General features: G+C 46.9%; 1 protein-coding gene across 5 annotated transcripts in view; it reads right to left on the bottom strand.

Moving 5' to 3' along the window:
* Nucleotides 1–10: 10 nt before the first annotated feature.
* The window catches only part of sdk1b (sidekick cell adhesion molecule 1b), a 351,675-nt gene continuing 333,848 nt past the window's right edge, over nt 11–17,837 (bottom strand). For 3 of the 5 annotated variants that reach the window (XM_035405015.1, XM_035405016.1, XM_035405019.1), the window contains 10 exons: nt 14,439–14,554; nt 12,888–13,074; nt 11,414–11,551; nt 10,877–11,038; nt 10,304–10,429; nt 9,643–9,807; nt 7,933–8,106; nt 6,929–7,049; nt 4,183–4,312; nt 11–3,425 (listed from right to left, as the gene is read on the bottom strand). In XM_035405015.1, coding sequence (XP_035260906.1) covers nt 3,153–3,425; nt 4,183–4,312; nt 6,929–7,049; nt 7,933–8,106; nt 9,643–9,807; nt 10,304–10,429; nt 10,877–11,038; nt 11,414–11,551; nt 12,888–13,074; nt 14,439–14,554 — 1,592 coding nt within the window. In that variant the 3' untranslated portion in view covers nt 11–3,152. The remainder of the gene's footprint in view (nt 3,426–4,182; nt 4,313–6,928; nt 7,050–7,932; nt 8,107–9,642; nt 9,808–10,303; nt 10,430–10,876; nt 11,039–11,413; nt 11,552–12,887; nt 13,075–14,438; nt 14,555–17,837) is intronic. The other 2 variants (XM_035405017.1, XM_035405018.1) reach the window with 1 other exon arrangement.

Genomic DNA, 17,837 nt, shown 5'->3' with positions numbered 1-17,837 from the left:
AGTGCAACAATGCAGTTTGAACATTTTCATTTTCTATTTAATAAATGGCAAGAGTGCAAAATCATTAAGCTTTAAACAAAGAAATGAGTCTGGTAAATATGACTATAAGAGCACTACAACAGTAAAAAGAAAACATTCCCCGACCAACGTCAACTAACACCTGAAACAGATACCATACAAAAACAGCGGTAAATCGGAACAAAGTAAAGCTACGGAAATGGAAGAGTGAATGTCATGCAACCGTGGATAAACCTGGAAGATTTTTCTTAAAGCTCATACAGAAAAAAGTGATCAGAAATGATACAGGCTTGGACACAAGTAAACATGTTTTACATTTCCTGTGATTATGTCAAAGGAACTCATAATTCCAACCTTGTCTTACCTCTCGGAACATTTGTACATGAAAGAGTGTACAGTTCAGGGATAGTACATGAATGTTATTGAACAGCCACTGCAAAACAATATGGTGGGAATTTGATTTGACAGACATTTATTCAGAAGACCTATAGAGTACATAACAATAGATCCCTGAAAGCTATGTACAATAAAATAAAATAAAAACTTAGTGCCATGTTATTTCACAAGACTTTAAAAAAAGATACAGAAATACAAAACTGAATGATAAGGTGTGAGCAAAGCTTTTCAGCATAGCATAATGAAATACAAGCACCTGCTTCTGAGCAGAGGTACTCTACCCCAATGCTACTGCCCTCTGCTGTACATAGCAGGAAGTACGCTGAAAAAAAATGAATGAAAATGTTAAAAGAGCTCTGTTATTGTCAGTTACCCAAATACTTTTCTGAAAGACAAACAAAATGGACAGAATGTAATTGCTTACAAATATAAGCCTTTCTTCCGTTTGCCCTCTATAAAAAACGTTATCGCTCTACCCTCGCTGAACGCTCAACTGTGGCCGAGCTTCTCCAAGCACTCGCGTCGCTTTCTCTGGGTCCCAAACAAACCTGTGCGGTGCGGGCGCAGCCAGCTGTAGTTCATATATTTACATTTCCGTTTCTGTGAGTTCGGTTGCGTTTGTGGGAGGGTGAATGAACATACAACCTATGCGGTTAAAATACATCAGATTTATTTAGTTATATCAGTGACGGTTTTCAGTGTAAGCCTCATAACAGTACACCTACAGAGAATAAAAATGAATTATATTGTGCCTTGTACTGATTCACATCTTCACAAATACCACTGCCAAGAATAACCATGAACTATGGAACTTCAGTAAATATTCACTAATGTTCTTGGAGGAGCATCAGATCCCTTGTTATATCTGAGCCTTTGTCATAATAATGACTCAGCACATAATGTTTTGAGGCCTATTGTAATGTTAGCAGCACACAACAAGGAGAAACAGAAATCAGGAGCGATTACAGTATAAGGTCACACAGCCATCAAGGTTGACAATAAACATTTCATTTGATTTAAAAAAATGCGAGGAAATTTGTTTTACTTTGTGAAAAACCAGTTCATACTCAATGGACATAAGACAGTTAATATTTACTCACAGATTTAAATTTTCAAAAAATATAGACTGAATTTGTATCTAGCTCAAATACCCTACAGGTTTATGAACTATTATATCCTCATATCATCTCAGGGATTTTTGAAATCTCCTCATTCTACTTTCTGATTGCCATACACTAACAAGCAACAACAATGGATTGCTGTAATGGACTGACTACAGAACTACACCAACGTGGCAAAAAACACTACAGTAAAAATTGATCTGTACAAAATTTATACTAAAAATACACTTATACAGTACATATTGCTAACCTAAAAAAGGAACAAAACAAAGTCCTCAGTCATCTTTTCTCTTCGTAAAAAATATCAAAGAAATGAGTTTGAAAAATAAAAGTCGAAAATGCACATTTCTTTCTGTTAAAGCAATATCCATATGGCTTAAGAGTGCAGTCATGTGTGCAAAGGCAGTATATTTTTATCTCAATATCCTTTCAAACCCAAAGGAATTCCTTGTCATTACATTCATTCTTCTCAGAACAAAACAAAACCAAACCAAACCATAAGACAAAAACCGAAAACATGGAAAGCTTCAAGTGAGTGTTACTCGTCTGACGGGCGGTTCCCGGACTGAAGTGGAAGGACCAGCGGCGAGAGCGAGGGCGTCCTGGAGGCAGGCCAGCCCGCGGGGTCAGGCGCGGCGTACTGTACAGCCCACCCTCAGCTTCAGCACAGCTTCAGCGCAGCGTCACACAGCAGGCCAGCTCAGAGCAGGCACGGGGAACCTGCTGCTGCTTCTGCCACACGGTCGGAGGTCTCTCTCTGATGTAGAGGACCGTGCGGCGCAGGGTGGAGAGGGTTCCCTTTGACGCCTCCCACACCCCGTTGTCTTGCAAATTCCGCTCTGCTCCTTTTTAAGCCGTCTTTCAGAAGTTTTGTGGTCGACGCGTCCTCCAAACTCTCAAGTGCAACATCTTGGGGCTTTCAGCTTTTGAAGTGGATTGTGGGTAATACACTTAATGTGATTAAAAGTCCTATAATTACAAGTGTCTTGATCCATTAGATTTTTTTAAGGGCCATCTTTGAGCTGAAACAGTTTTTTTAACTGTTAACAAACAAGACCATTATTTCCTCTTTTAAGTGCCAGGCAGAAGAAATGTTTTTATTCCTTTTGAGAGGAAAGTTCTTTTCATCCGCTGGCTGAGTTCTGAAGAGGATCAGATTTATTGGGGTGAGAACACGTCTGTGATCCCCTGCACTGAGTCCAGGCCTTGAACTCACATTCACTCTTCAAAGTCGAAGCAGAGTCCCGTGACTACACAGGAGTTCTCTCTCTGTCTTTCTGGAAAGTTCTTTTCCATCTAGTTTTGTAAGCCATTCCTTCGTTTTCACTCAAACTGCCTGTCTGTCTCAGTCTCTCTCTCACAGATACACACGTATGACGGAGATAATCACACAGTCTTGATAAGTCACAGACACTGTGGGGAATGTGGGCACAGGAGAAGTGCAGAGCTGAGAAACAGCTTCATGTTCCTCCTGCCAGCAATACCTTTGTGTCTTTTTACTGTATGGAGCCGACGGCTAAATACCCACAATTCACCATACCCCCCCGGGCTGCCGGAGCCACTGGACGAGCCCCACCCTGACCCCGCCCCTCCCCGCCCCCGGCGTGGCACCGTGCGTCAGACGAAGGAGGAGAAGCCTGTGGCGGGTGTCCGTGAGCTGGGGGCAGGCTGGCCGGCGGGGGTGTACGCCCCTCCCACGCTGTGCTGGGTCACTACAGTCTGATAGTAGGCCTCGGCGTCGCCCCCGGCGCACTCCTCGTACGCGTAGGCCGGGCTCTGCTTCAGCCCCTTCTGCTGCCGCTTCCACGAGTTGTAGTAGGTGGGGTCGCTCATGTAGTGGTTGACGAAGGAGTGCTTGGGCTGCTCGTCCTCGTAGTCGCTGTCCGTGGCCTTTCCAAAGACAGGGGGGACAGAGCGGTCAGTGCAGGCCCACTTCACAAAGCAAGACTCAGCAGTACAGCCTGAAATCAGCACTGCATCTGGACTGGGAATACCGCACGGTAACCCAGGATAACATCCCAACACCTGTGCCTGCAGCCAATCACGGCTCTGCTCCCAGTGCTTACAGCCAATCGCTGCCCTGCTGTTGGGAAGCTGAGCGCCTGCCCGGGCGGAGCTGACCTTAGGGCTGCACCATATACCAAACAGCCATCTGTTAAAGTGTAATAAGAATAACTGCCGGAGTGGCCAACGGCGCATATAGGAGATCTTTAGCCATAGCTGATGCGGTAGTAAACAACCAAACATCAGAGACCGTGTGAAATCCTTCCGGGAAAGAAAAACGGTGTTGATGAGACAGCCAATCAGCAACAAGGTTGTACCGCTTCTATGTGATCATGTGATTTGCTTTTTCAATCACATGGAAGCTGCAAGGCCTTGCTGCTGTCTTACCAGCAGCCAACAAATATCAGCAACGTGTTTATTTTCTGGAAGCATTTCACATGGCCTCTGATGTTTGTTTGTTTACTACTGCACCAGGTATGATAAAATAAAAATATGCAAAATCGCCTACGCTCATCCACATGGCAGCGGTTATTCTCATTAGGTGTAAAAAGGTTGTGATTGGTTATTTGGTGCAGCCCTAGTGAACCGGTTGGCTGCTGGGTTTGATGTGTTCATGCAGGGGGGGCAGGGGGACACACAGTACCTCAGACTCAGAGATCTCTGTGGGCTTCTCGGTCAGCGTGGTGCTCTCTGTCAGAACGGCGCCGTTGTAGTTGTTGCATATGTCCTCGTCAGAGTAGTGCAGTCCCCCGGGGCTGGGGCGGGGAGGAGACCTGGGGGCCAGACCACAGACCCTCCTTAAACGCTCTTTCCATCGGCCAAAAACCCCCCCACAAAAAACTGCATGCACTTGTTTGGACAAAATGTTCTATTTGAACAGAAACTATTATATAGCTATCCAACCTGAGTAAACTCTGTGTGTGTGTGAATGTGAGTGTGAGAGAGAGAAAGAGAGAGAGAGAGAGAGATGTTTTCGGTGGTGCGGTAATTGTTCACTTCCATGTTTTCCGATCACAACTGCGGCAGCTGAATCTGCACTCTCCACTAGCGTGGAGTGTCACTAAATAAAACGTTTAAAGCCGCAACGCGTACACAAAGTTAGCATGCGGCGCCATGTTTGGCAGTGGTGTAATTTCGGCCAAGTTCTCCTCATCAATTATACTCTCAGCTCCACTAAGGAGGCAAGACACGAGAGAGCAAACTGGATGGGCCAATTGGATGAGCACACAATGTGTACCCAGTGCTCATGGGAGTTGTAGTATCATGTAGTATCACCTCGGATTGACTTATTTCAGATGCCTTTGTAAACTACAATGATTTTTTCATAGAAAATGCTAGCGAAAGGTCACCCGCCCAAAGTGGCTGGTCAGAGTGACGGAGCTACACGCCACTGAGGAATTCTACGCGTATTTGGTAGGGGGCGGGTGTTAATGTCAGGCCCTGAATTCCCACATCTACAAAGCCCTGTCGCCACACCACGGCTACAGCTGCCTGCCCCGCGATAATTTACCAAAAACACGTATTCATTACAGCTCGCCTGCTCTGGTATGCGCAGATTCATTAACCAATCGCCTAATAGAGTCCTCAGGAACTTTCACAACCTCCAATAGCATGAATAAATGATCAGCATCGATACAGGACCGATTTCCTGCAGGAGGGTTCTGGGAAGAGCGCCAGTAACCTTTGATAATGAGGTCTACTAGCAGCCCCAGGGGCGAGCCACGAGACTCCCATAATTACACCTAAAGGTTTGAGCTGCAGAGCTCTAACAGGGCCAGACAGGGGCGATGTGGCCGGGTCTCCCCAGCGCTACTCCAGCACAGCTGCCAGGAAGAGCAGAGTGCTCCCCCTAGAACTGCCCCTGAGAGCTCACACACACACACCACAACACACACACTCACCCCAGAGCTCACACACACACCACAACACACACACTCACCCCAGAGCTCACACATACACACCACAACACACACTCACCCCAGAGCTAAATGGTAAATGGACTGCATTTATATAGCGCTTTTATCCAAAGCGCTTTACAATTGATGCCTCTCACACACACACATTCACCCCAGAGCTCACACACACACACTCACCCCAGAGCTCACACACACACCACAACACACACACTCACCCCAGAGCTCACACACACCACAACACACACACTCACCCCAGAGCTCACACATACACACCACAACACACACTCACCCCAGAGCTAAATGGTAAATGGACTGCATTTATATAGCGCTTTTATCCAAAGCGCTTTACAATTGATGCCTCTCACACACACACACATTCACCCCAGAGCTCACACACACACACTCACCCCAGAGCTCACACACACACCACAACACACACACTCACCCCAGAGCTCACACACACACTCACCCCACAGCACACACTTACCCCAGAGCATGCACTCACCCCAACAGCTCACACACACAACACACACACACACACACCCACAGCACACACCCACTGAGTGACCACTCACACGGCTCTGAGGATTTAAAGCTGCAATTTGTGCTACAGTCACCGTGACTCCGGTTACACTTTGAGTCCCAAAATAGCCGCTTGCTAAAAGTTTCCATATTGGAGAAATTAGATTGTGTAAAGATCACCCACAATGAGGCACTCTACACTGCTTAATTAATGAATGAAGAAATGTTCATTCTCAGGGAAAGACAAATAACCCTTAGTGAGGCTAACACTGTTAATAATCCAGTGTAATATCATGGAACAGGTTTAAGGGTTATACTGACTTTTCTCTCTGAAGCGGAGTTTTTACCAGATCATGTCTAGGGAACTGATCATTTATTCTGCGAGATTAGACAATATATATATTTTTTTTGTTTTGTTTTTTTATTGTAATTTTTATTGTTATTTTAGACAATATTTACATACTATAGACTTAGATAGCATACACAGCACAAATATAATGCTACGCAATGCAAGGCATACATTTAAAAGAAATATAAAGCCTGTTCTTTCTTTTGTCTGGTGATCACTCAGGGTCTACACCAATCAACGCTGCGTGTCTGTGTCGCCACATGTATGCCTCTTTTAGAAGGAGAAAGCAAAATACGGACATTAGAAACAAAATCAGCTCCTCCTAGCCACAGACATGTATGGTTGCTAGAGGCTAGCAGAGCGTATTGCAGAAGCAATTTGAGCTGGTCCGATCTCCTGGGGTGGAATACGGCTTGGCTCAAACACACCAAATTTCACACAACAGGGCTGTGTCCACAGCCAGCATGCTATTCTAACGGCAACAGAAACAGCCCCGCATTATAAACACACAGGCGTGCGCTATGACATCACAGTTATCATCACGGGGGCGGGGCGAGCGGCTGCCATGGCGATGTAACCTCCAGTGATTGGTCCCTTCTTACCTGGTGCCATTCTTCTTGAGGAAGGTGCTCTTGACGTTGAGGTGCCTGCTGTTGAGCTCCAGGGCAGTGAAGCCTCCGTTGTCCAGGGTGACAGACTCCTCCACGGTGGAGATGTGCTTCCCTGCATGGGTGACAGCATTTCCCCCCATCAGAGCTCACACCGCCAAAGCCAACGCCGGGGCATCCGTTAGCTGGTTTAGCTCGGGCGGCTAATAGAGACGAATGGGGCGCCGGCGCAGGTACAGGTTAAATGAAGAGAGGCGGCGCGCGTGATGGGGGTCAGGTGAGGCTGCCGCAGGGCCGCTCATTAAGCCCCTGGGCGGCCCCCGCGCGCCTCTCCCTCCTTAATTGCGCTTCTGCATGAGAACGCTGCCAGGGTTCCCTTGGCAACCGAGATCAAAAGTTCCGTGCTCAGCAACCTGGCATGCTGGCAGCTGCTTTTCATCGACAGCGGCAGCCCGTGTGACTTGGGAAAGCACAGGCACGAGGCAGAGGGACACACGTGCAGGCAGATGGGCAGAGATGGACGGACAAAGGAGGACAGACAAACACAGACAGACAAATGGACTGAAAAGCAGAAAGTCAAACATGAGGACAGACAACCAGACAGAGACAGGCAGACATACTGACAGAGACAGAAGGACAGAGAACGGCAGTCATACTGACAGACAGACAGAAGGACAGAGAAAGGCAGACAGACAGAAGGACAGACAGAAGGACAAACGGAGACAGACAGAAAGAAGGACAGAGAGAGACAGAAAGATGTTCTGACGGAGACAGAAGGACAGACGGAGAGAGGCAGATGTACTGAGAGACAGAAGGACAGACAGAGACAGAAAGGTGTTCTGACAGAGACAGAAGGACAGACGGAGAGAGGCAGACGTACCGACAGACAGACAGAAGGACAGAGAAAGGCAGACATACTGACAGACAGACAGAAGGACAGAGAGACAGAAAGATGTTCTGACAGAGACAGAAGGACAGACGGAGAGAGGCAGACGTACCGACAGACAGACAGAAGGACGGATGGCGTGGCTCACCGGTACCACAGCTTCTGTACTTCTTGCCCTGACCGTGCAGCACCAGAGCAAACACCACCATCAGAATGAGGATCAGCCCACACAGCGCCATGACGACCAGGAACCACCACTCCTCGTAGAAAGGCGTCTCTGACTGGGCTGTGTGCGAGCACGGACAAACACACAAAACACGTCTGACTCTGCAGTTATGTCTCCCGGCCACCAGATGGCAGCAGTGACTTAAACAAGCTTCTGTTCTTCAGTGGCGTGAGTACACTGGAGGGGTGTCTGCTGTTCCACCAGCTCTGTGTTTGACTGTGTTGAGCTCCCCAGCTGTACCAGACTGAAATACGAGCCAAAAGCACTTCTCTCTTCACTGAATACAGCATACCAGGTCTAACACACCCTGCAGGAGGGACAATACAGCTCTCTGTGGGCTAAGCTGAGTGCGCTACTTAATACACAAAGTTCACTGAAGGGAGCAAAAACAGAAACATGAGCACCTCCAATGACCTTGCATCTAGTCTTATGTTGCCCTTTGTTAAATTCAAACAATAATAATGAGTAATATAGTAATATAGAAGTGTTCCATGCACACAAACCTTTGCACACAAATTCCAAGTACACTTGGCTATTATTTGAAGGACTGCAAACAGTGCAAGTGCAGAAGGGATTGAAAGAACCCTTCCCTAGATATACGTCCTTCACAGAAATAATTTTGAAACTTAGATAAACAGACCAGTGTTTACACAAGATCACCCTGCCTTACTTTTCTCATTTAACTTGAACCGTGATGCTGCTAAAAAAGAATAACATTAACTCCAATTAAAGCATGTTATTGTCATAATTCACCCCTATAATTAAGTCTAGTTTTAATTAAATACATTGCAATTATAATTTATCTTTATAATTAACCTTGGATAATGCATAATAAGGCCAATGCTGTCCTCAAAGCATCCATGACCACAGAAAATGTACAAAGATGATCCTTGATTTATAAGAAACTGTTGAATTTGGTTGTGATGACTATTTACTGTTAGACCGGTTTGCATTGTGCATATGTTTGAGAACGGGCCACATTGCGTCAACCACTACAGGAAGAGCCAGGAGCGAAACACAGTCAAGAGTGGAATACAGTAAGGAGTGGAGTGAAAGGAGCAGAGTTAAAATCAGGAGTAGAGTGAAGTCAGGAGTGGAATACAGTAAGGTGTGGAGTGAAAGGAGCAGAGTTAAAATCAGGAGTAGAGTGAAGTCAGGAGTGGAATACAGTAAGGAGTATAGTGAAAGGAGCAGAGTTAAAATCTGAAGCACAGTGAAGTCAGGAGTGGAGTGTAGTAAAAGGAGCGGAGTGAAATCAGAAGTGGAGTGAAGTCAGGAGTGGAATACAGTCAGGAGCGGAGTGAAATCAGTAGCAGAGTAAAATCAGAAGCGGAGTGAAATCAGAAGCGGAGTGAAATCAGAAGCAGAGTAAAATCAGAAGCGGAGTGAAAGGAGCAGAGTGAAGTCAGGAGCAGAGTGAAGTCAGAAGCAGAGTGAAATCAGGAGCGGAGTGAAGTCAGGAGCAGAGTGAAGTCAGAAGCAGAGTGAAATCAGGAGCGGAGTGAAGTCAGGAGCAGAGTGAAGTCAGGAGGTGAGTGAAGTCAGGAGCAGGGTGAAATCAGAAGCGGAGTGAAATCAGGAACGGAGTGAAAGTACCTGACAGGGCAGCAGAGGGCATGCTGGGATCGCCGTAGCCGAACTGGTTGACTGCGATCACGCGGAACTCGTAGCTGACGCCCTGCCTGAGGCGGTCCAGGCTGACAGAGTGAGACGTGCTGCTGGGGGACAAGTGCTTGACGAAGGTATCCCACAAGCCCTCGTCTGCAAACACAGCAGGAAGGCATGTCACCGCCAGCGGAAATGTCATCCAGGAGAGGGGAACTCATTCTAGGACATCTCCATCTCTACCAGCCACGCTGCCGTCACGCAGAGCTCGCTGCTAATTAAACACAGAGCCAGAGCTCTCGGCCACATGTCTGGTGTGAGAGTGCAGAGGAAGTACACAAATATACAAATACAATGGAGATCTGCCATCCAAGTCATGTGAACATAAAACGAACCTTTAAAATGACTGGAGATAAACATTTAAAAAATATCTTTGACAATCAATTACAAATGTAGTAATTGATTACAATCCCAAAATGCTCTGAAGGGAAATAGCAGCTCAAATTATTTTGATAATTACAATCAATAAATTGATTAACTGCAGAAAGCACCAGAAGTATTTAACACCATTTAGAAAAAAACCTGCTTTCACATTTCAGGCTAAAAGATTGGCATTTAAGTAAATCGTTGAAAGAAACCGCTCAGAATTCACCTGAAGGACGGGCTTCAATAACGTAACCGATAACTGGCCCGGCCCCTGTATCTCCTGGTGTCCAATGAATGGTGAGGGCAGAGGAAGATTTAGTGATTGACGTCTCGATGGGAGAACCAGGGGAGCCTGTGGGCAAGAAGCAACATGATTAATGTGGGCGTGGCTAAACCAACTGCAGACGAGCTATGTCTGAAAACTTTTGTTCGCTTCAAACAATCCACAGTGTGTCTTAAAGGCATTTTTTGCAGCAAGCTTTTACAATGGCAGAAATGAGCAACCCCTTTCAGATGGGGGGAGGGGACCCACACGGACAGACAGACCCCATGGTCTGACTGACTGACTGAGGAGAAAGTGCATGCCACATACAGCTCAGAGTTTAATGAGCGAAATCAATGAAAGTTAGCGATGTTGCCTGCTGGCTCAAACCACACTCCTGTGAGCTATCGATCCATATTTGATGAAGTGCTTTTCTGCTGTGAATCCCTGATGCGTCTTCAAAGAGCATGACAGCCTTCAGGCTCTGGCGGGCGGCGGTGCGCCGTCTCCCGTGGCGACCGCAGCCCCGCCTCTCACCTCGCAACGGCCCCGCCGTGATGTTGGCCTCCAGCTCGGGCCCGAAGCTGATGGTTTTGGCCTGCACCCGGAAGCGGTAGGTCACGCCCTTGGTCAGGTCCCGAACCTTGAGCCAGCGCTGCCAGTTGCCCTTGATGTCCACGGTCACCACCTTGCTCACGCCTGCGGCACAGCCAGAGCAGAGGGCACAGTCGCGTTAGAGGGCGGTGCACAGCCGCAGCGTCACAGCTGCACAGCCCGTTTCACAGAGCGCAGCTTCAGAAAGGCCGTTCAGCCACACCAGACAGGATCCTGTCACTAACTACAGTGCAGTGCTCACAACGAGCCACAGAACAGGTATGGACTACGATGGTGTGACACGCACTATATCAATACACTGGGCAAAAACATTTCAGGTCCATTTGCTAAAGGCAAATCTGTGCCGCTGACTAACTCATGTGGAACTTTATGTTGCCCAGGTGCACTCAACACAAAGCCTGGTGGTGTGTTTTCTCAGTTTGACCTGTGTTCCCAGGAGGAACTGTAGAGGGCGCTCACCGTGTATCGGGGCAGAGGGCTCGTACACCACCCTGTACCCTTCCACCACTCCGTTGGGGGTGAGGGGAACCCCCCAGGAGACGTTGAGCGTGGTGGTGGTCACCTCGGAGAAGGTGATGAAGCTCGGAACACTGGGGGCTTGACGACAAATCACAAGGACACAGTTACTCAGACAAGAACAATGAGGGAATAAATGGGTCCACAGCAGTCTAAGACTGTACAGTCTAAGTTACTGCACATATTACTTCTGCATAGGCACAGGCATATGCTTAATGAAGCAAGTTTGACAACTGTTGAGACACAAAAAGGTTTAAAGAGAAAACGCAAAAGAACTTTCCAGATAGATTTGTTACGCGCACCATGTTTTGAGCAGCTCAGTGTCAGAGACGTTCGGAGAGGCGGGGCCGCTCTGTCTCATGCAGACCGGCTCAAAGTGAGGTCAGCTGCCACACTTAAAAACTCGAGCGGATACGCGCAATGTGAAATTTACTTTACGCAGTAAACTTCCTGGAAAGGATTAATTATAACTCTCCTCGTAATTGCTTATTAGCACCTCTCTCTTGCTTATTAGCACGCTCGTTTTATTGCTGCTTCAAATAAGCCAGGAAAAGGGGTATTATTAACGGCAAAAACATTTCATATCTGGGCTACATAGGATTAGCACTTCATTAATGTCGCGCTTTGCACAATGTATCTGATGAGGCGAGACGGGAGGGCAAGTAAAAGAGACGGGAAGCGGCGCCGGTTTGAATCTGAATGTGAAAACTCCAGTCAGACGCGTCTGCTGCTAAAGGACGTTATTCCAACACGCCCGCGCCGCCAGTGACAGGGACGCTGTGTGAACAGGCGGGCGGCGAGGCGGTAATCTCGCGCGTGTTTCTGAGCGTCTCTCGCTACGCTGGGAGCCCTGAGGCAGGAGAGAGACCGGCTCGCAGTACACAGGTCTCCCAATCAAAGGCTTCCCCCTTTGTGTAGCCGAGTCTGCTGCGCACCCTGCAGGGCTAACGGTACCATAACACTGCAGGCATACACGCTATACACGCCCGGAATACAGATACCCCACTGAAGAAAACGTAAAACTCACAAACACCCGTATTAAAGGTATCGGAAAGCAGTGAAATGTTTCTGTGCTGTACTCATCCATGCATGCTCTGAGCTGGAAATTTTAAACATAAATCTGCCTCATTAGACCCATTGAATTGGTAAGTGTGGTGCAGTATATTTGGTTTTCAAATAACTATTGACCATTTCAGGTCGATAAAGGTCAAAACTTCACTTAAGCATTAAATTCATACCTCCCTGTTAGCTACACACATGCTCTGGTAAATAGTTAAAGACCCCGTGTAAAAACACTCAGTCACACCCGCTTATTAAAAAGGTAAACCCATCGCACACCGCACACTGAGCTGCTCCTCGGAGCGGTGCGGCCAGACGGCCGGTGTGTTTGTGACACAGGCGTGTCCCCGGGCCTCACCGGCCTGGAGAGTGCGCCCCCTCCTGGGCTCGCTGAGCGGGCCGTCTCCCGCCGCGTTGAAGGCGCACAGCTTGACCAGGTACGTGCTGTAGCTGGTCAGGTTCTTCAGCCGCACCGCGGTCTCCGGGACGAACAGGATCTTCACCTTCTCCGTCTCGTTCCGATTGTCCCGCTCCCAGTAGTGGATCTGGTTCACGTTTGGGAGGAAAAAATTTCAAAAAAGGGGACCAGGTGCCGCACAGAAGGGCCTTCAAACAGCTTCACACCCTCGTCTCCAAGCGAAGAATTTTTAAATTCTATACCTGGCGGACTCAATCAATCTCTTGCAGAGGACAGAAGGCATCATTAGATCAGTAGAGCATTTATTTTCATACATTTTTTCCTTCAAGTGTCAGGTCAGCATATCACAAGTTACACATCAAAAGGAATAAAAAAAACCTATGCATTCATTTCCATTAAAAAGTTTCCGTTATTGTGCAGTATATTATATCTCACCTGTGTTCTAGCTGTACTAACCCCACTTTGTAAATTCTGTGGCAAAGTGTAGGCACTAGCTGTCAACAACACTGAATGAAAGGCTCTGTTTTTCAACGTGGTTTCAAGCTGGTAACAGTGGCATTTTAGACACCGCATTACAGAATGATCTGAATATGTCCAATAGTAGCTGGAAATCAATTTCAAAAAGTGTTAAAATGTTTCAAGGTGCTGTTCACTCTGGCTTTGACACAACATTATGTGCAGATGAATGACTGAGCAGAGATCTGGATTTCATAACACTAATCTAGGCTACACAGCAGAGCAGCGTTAGGGAGGCAGCACTACTGGCTGCCAAGAGCACTGCACAGGCAAATGCTACCAGCACCGCAAACACAACAAATTACATATTTGCAAACCACTTAGAACATGCTAATTGTTGTCTTTGTTAGAAAACATTATCAGTGTAATTTACAACATTTCATTTACAAATTTCTGGTGGCCGTTTGTTTACTTCTACCATTTGTGTTGCAGTTTATTCAGGGTTTGTATTTTTTTGCAATCTTTATTGGAACAGATGCTTCTGCTTCATTAACATGAAATAACGCACGCTCATGTGAAAGGAGCTTATCCGAATGTGAATGTGAGACAGAGCCTGTGCTCACCCTATAGCCCTGAATGTGTCTGAATGTGAGAGAGAGAACCCGTAAGCTCACCCTATAGCCCTGAATGTGTCTGAATGTGAATGTGAGACAGAGCCTGTGCTCACCCTATAGCCCTGAATGTGTCTGAATGTGAATGTGAGACAGAGCCTGTGCTCACCCTATAGCCCTGAATGTGTCTGAATGTGAATGTGAGACAGAGCCTGTGCTCACCCTATAGGCCTGAGTGTGTCTGAATGTGAGAGAGAGAACACATAAGCTCACCCTATAGGCCTGAATGTGTCTGAATGTGAGACAGAGCCTGTGTTCACCCTATAGCCCTGAATGTGTCTGAATGTGAATGTGAGACAGAGCCTGTGCTCACCCTATAGGCCTGAATGTGTCTGAATGTGAGAGAGAGAACCCATAAGCTCACCTTATAGCCCTGAATGTTCCCGTTCTGAGTTTCCACGGGGGGAGGCTCCCACACCACCTCTAGCTGTGTGGATGACAGGCTGTTCACCTTAATGTTCTGAGGGGGCACTGCTGGAGCTGCAGGAAAGCACACAATCAGTGCCCCACATACAGGACTGCTGGAGCCGCATTCACCAGTCACAGCCAACCCGCACACAGCCCCGTCTCTAAATACAACTGCTTAAACAAATATCCATCAAATCCAGCCAGATGTAGAGCTTTTCATTAGCTTCCCTTTGGTTAAAAACCAGCCTCCCCTTGCAATTCAATTCTATTAAATTTCCATTGCCTGCACTGCTTCAGCTACATAATTCCCCAGACTTATTTGGAAATTCCTACCCTCCATTAATAAAGCCTGGCAAGACTGAACCTATTAATATACATGGACGCTCAAGTTAAAACACAAAGCTAAAGTGCATTACGCTACCTGTAAATTACTGGAAGCTGTATGAATACGTGCAATACATCTCCTGCAGTTCTTAATAGAACAATCTATACACGTTTCTGCAGTCATTTAGAGGACTAGTGATGCGCGCACACACACACACATATATATAAATATCCTTTATTTAACCAGGTAAAAGTCTCATTATGATTAAAATCTATTTTTCAAGAGTGACCTGGCCAAGAAAGCAGCGTAAACATTGTTACAACAATAAAAAGAAACAATGCAAACACAACTGTCACACACTACAAACAAGTGAACACAATATCCAGTTAATATGCAATACAAGGTCAAGGACAAAAATCCAGTTATGATGCATAAACAGGTACAATTTTCTAAATTGTACAGCTGGTGTTCTATGTAAAGAATGCATAGAACAGCAGCTGTACAATCTTACACAAACATAAAATAGACAGCTAATTGCACAAGGGAAACCCTGATTATCCGCCCAGAGAAACAAATGCTTTCAATCTGGTCCCATTTCTGAATTATCTCCTGTATATGAACTCATCCATTTTTAGTTTGTTAAATATGAGCAGAAGTTTAATATTAATTCCATAACTTGGCTAACTTGAATTTGCATTGCAATAATTTGAATTTAACGTTTAAACTGAAATATTATATTTAAAACTTAAACTTGACCTACATAACTGGAATTTGTATTTCACAATCTGAAATTGAATGTAATGGTTTGACATTGAATTCGGTCTTCACTGCATTCAATTTCCACTTTTAATTTCAAGTTCAATGCACTTTCAAATTCAGTTTTAACAATTCATTTTCAGTGTTCTGTAACACACATCCGGGTACTTAGAAAAAGCAAACGAGCAAAGATTAATTCAAACTGCAAACAGTGGCTAGCACCTTAAGTGGCACCAATCTTTTTTAATACTTTTGTTATTGTTGTGGTGCACAGAGGAGCTAATGGAGCTTGAAAACAATATTTTTTAACCCTGCAATGACCGGAGACCGAACAGGTAGGCTATGTAAAGCTCTGTGAAGCTAGCCACAATAAGCCACACTAAGACTTATGGTTTCAGGCTGCTGGTTTGTGTCTGCAAACTTTCTCTAAAATACTAAAATAACTAAGTTCATGTTGTGTAGTTTAAGAGATTAGAATTCTGACCACAGATGACTCCTTGCATTATATTTACAGAATTTAGAATTGGCCACTAGAAGTCCTAGAAAAAACCCAACATATTGACAGACAACTGCTCCACACAGGCGAGACAAACAGAAACAGCATGTGCAAGGCCCAACAAGTCACTGTGGAATTGGAGAAGCACGCACACACACACACACACGCGCACACACACACACGTGCACACACACACACACACACACACACACACACACACACACACACACACACACACACACACACACACACACACACACACACACGCACACGCACACACACACACGCACACACAGCGTGAACACTACTGGCGACAGATTAAACCTATGCATGCTTAACTGGATGGTACTGAGTGAACAATGTGAACTGGGCTGAGAAGAGGCCTAATCCATCAGGACCACACGCAGCCCTATGGTAAAAACGAGCGCTGGTCCTTGGGTTAGCGGGGGACAGATCCACAGGGTTACCCAATCACACCCAGAACTGCGGGCCACGGGCGGAGCAGGACCTGGCTGACGGACGGAGACGCGGCTCCCTCTGTTCGGAGGGAGGAACGGCGACGCGGCTCGACCTTCACGCGCCTCCCCGGCTCCTCCCTCCCCGCCTCACCTTCAGGAGGCGAGCTAATCACCGGGCAATGAAACCATTTGTTTGGCTCAAACCTGTCCCTCTCCTCGGCATAATCTCCCAGCCTGCCCTGCTCTAATGATGATGTTAATAACCTCGTCCAGGTTGCCTAGCCAGCTGCTTTGGTTCATTATAAGACCGTCATATTTACTGCTCCATTAAACCTCTCACCATGGCGGGATGAAAAAAGTATTGTTAGCATAAAAAAAACGAGAAAAAATCTGAAGTCCGCCCACGACTAAACCAATTTGTTCACAACTTCGGAATTTGGTGAAAGGACACCATAAATAACCTGCACGCCATCTGGAGCGTCTCTTATAGATTGCCGTTTTGTCTTTATAGGGGCGCCATTAAAAAGAGGAAACCGTGCCAGGGACCGCTATCATTACGCTCACCTCTACCTGTTTCTTAAAATGAAGATGTGTACCCATCCACTGCATAATAAAAGCACCTGTCCGCTTGGCCAAGAGGCCACACAGACCTATAACGACCTGGCAACCACCTGTAACTGCTCAGAGAGGAGAGGCACAGTGCCACAGACATCAGTAAAACATCTACAGCTATTTTTTCATTTCTTTGTCTTACTCTTATTTTAGATTTCCTTTCCTTGCACCTGTTCTTCTGAAAACTATAATATATTCAAAACACATTAAAAAAATGAGATGATATGTAGAACGGGCAGTAGCTGAGGCTGTGCGGTAGCTGGTAAGAGCTGTGTCTCAGAGCAGACTGTGCCCACTGCGAGCGGCAGGCTGTGCTGAATCCTGCCTGTGCCAGGGCCCACTGCGAGCGGCAGGCTGTGCTGAATCCTGCCTGTGCCAGGGCCCACTGCGAGCGGCAGGCTGTGCTGAATCCTGCCTGTGCCAGGGCCCACTGCGAGCGGCAGGCTGTGCTGAATCCTGCCTGTGCCAGGGCCCACTGCGAGCGGCAGGCTGTGCTGAATCCTGCCTGTGCCAGGGCCCACTGCGAGCGGCAGGCTGTGCTGAATCCTGCCTGTGCCAGGGCCCACTGCGAGCGGCAGGCTGTGCTGAATCCTGCCTGTGCCAGGGCCCACTGCGAGCAGCAGGCTGTGCTGAATCCTGCCTGTGCCAGGGCCCACTGTGAGTGGCAGGCTGTGCCAGGGCCCACTGTGAGCAGCAGGCTGTGCCAGG

Source organism: Anguilla anguilla, chromosome 2 (genome assembly GCF_013347855.1).
Source record: "Anguilla anguilla isolate fAngAng1 chromosome 2, fAngAng1.pri, whole genome shotgun sequence".
In the NCBI taxonomy this organism is placed as follows: Eukaryota; Metazoa; Chordata; class Actinopteri; order Anguilliformes; family Anguillidae; genus Anguilla; species Anguilla anguilla.
The sequence above is the reverse complement of the archived record's forward strand: the minus strand, read 5'-3'. Positions and strand labels throughout refer to the sequence as shown.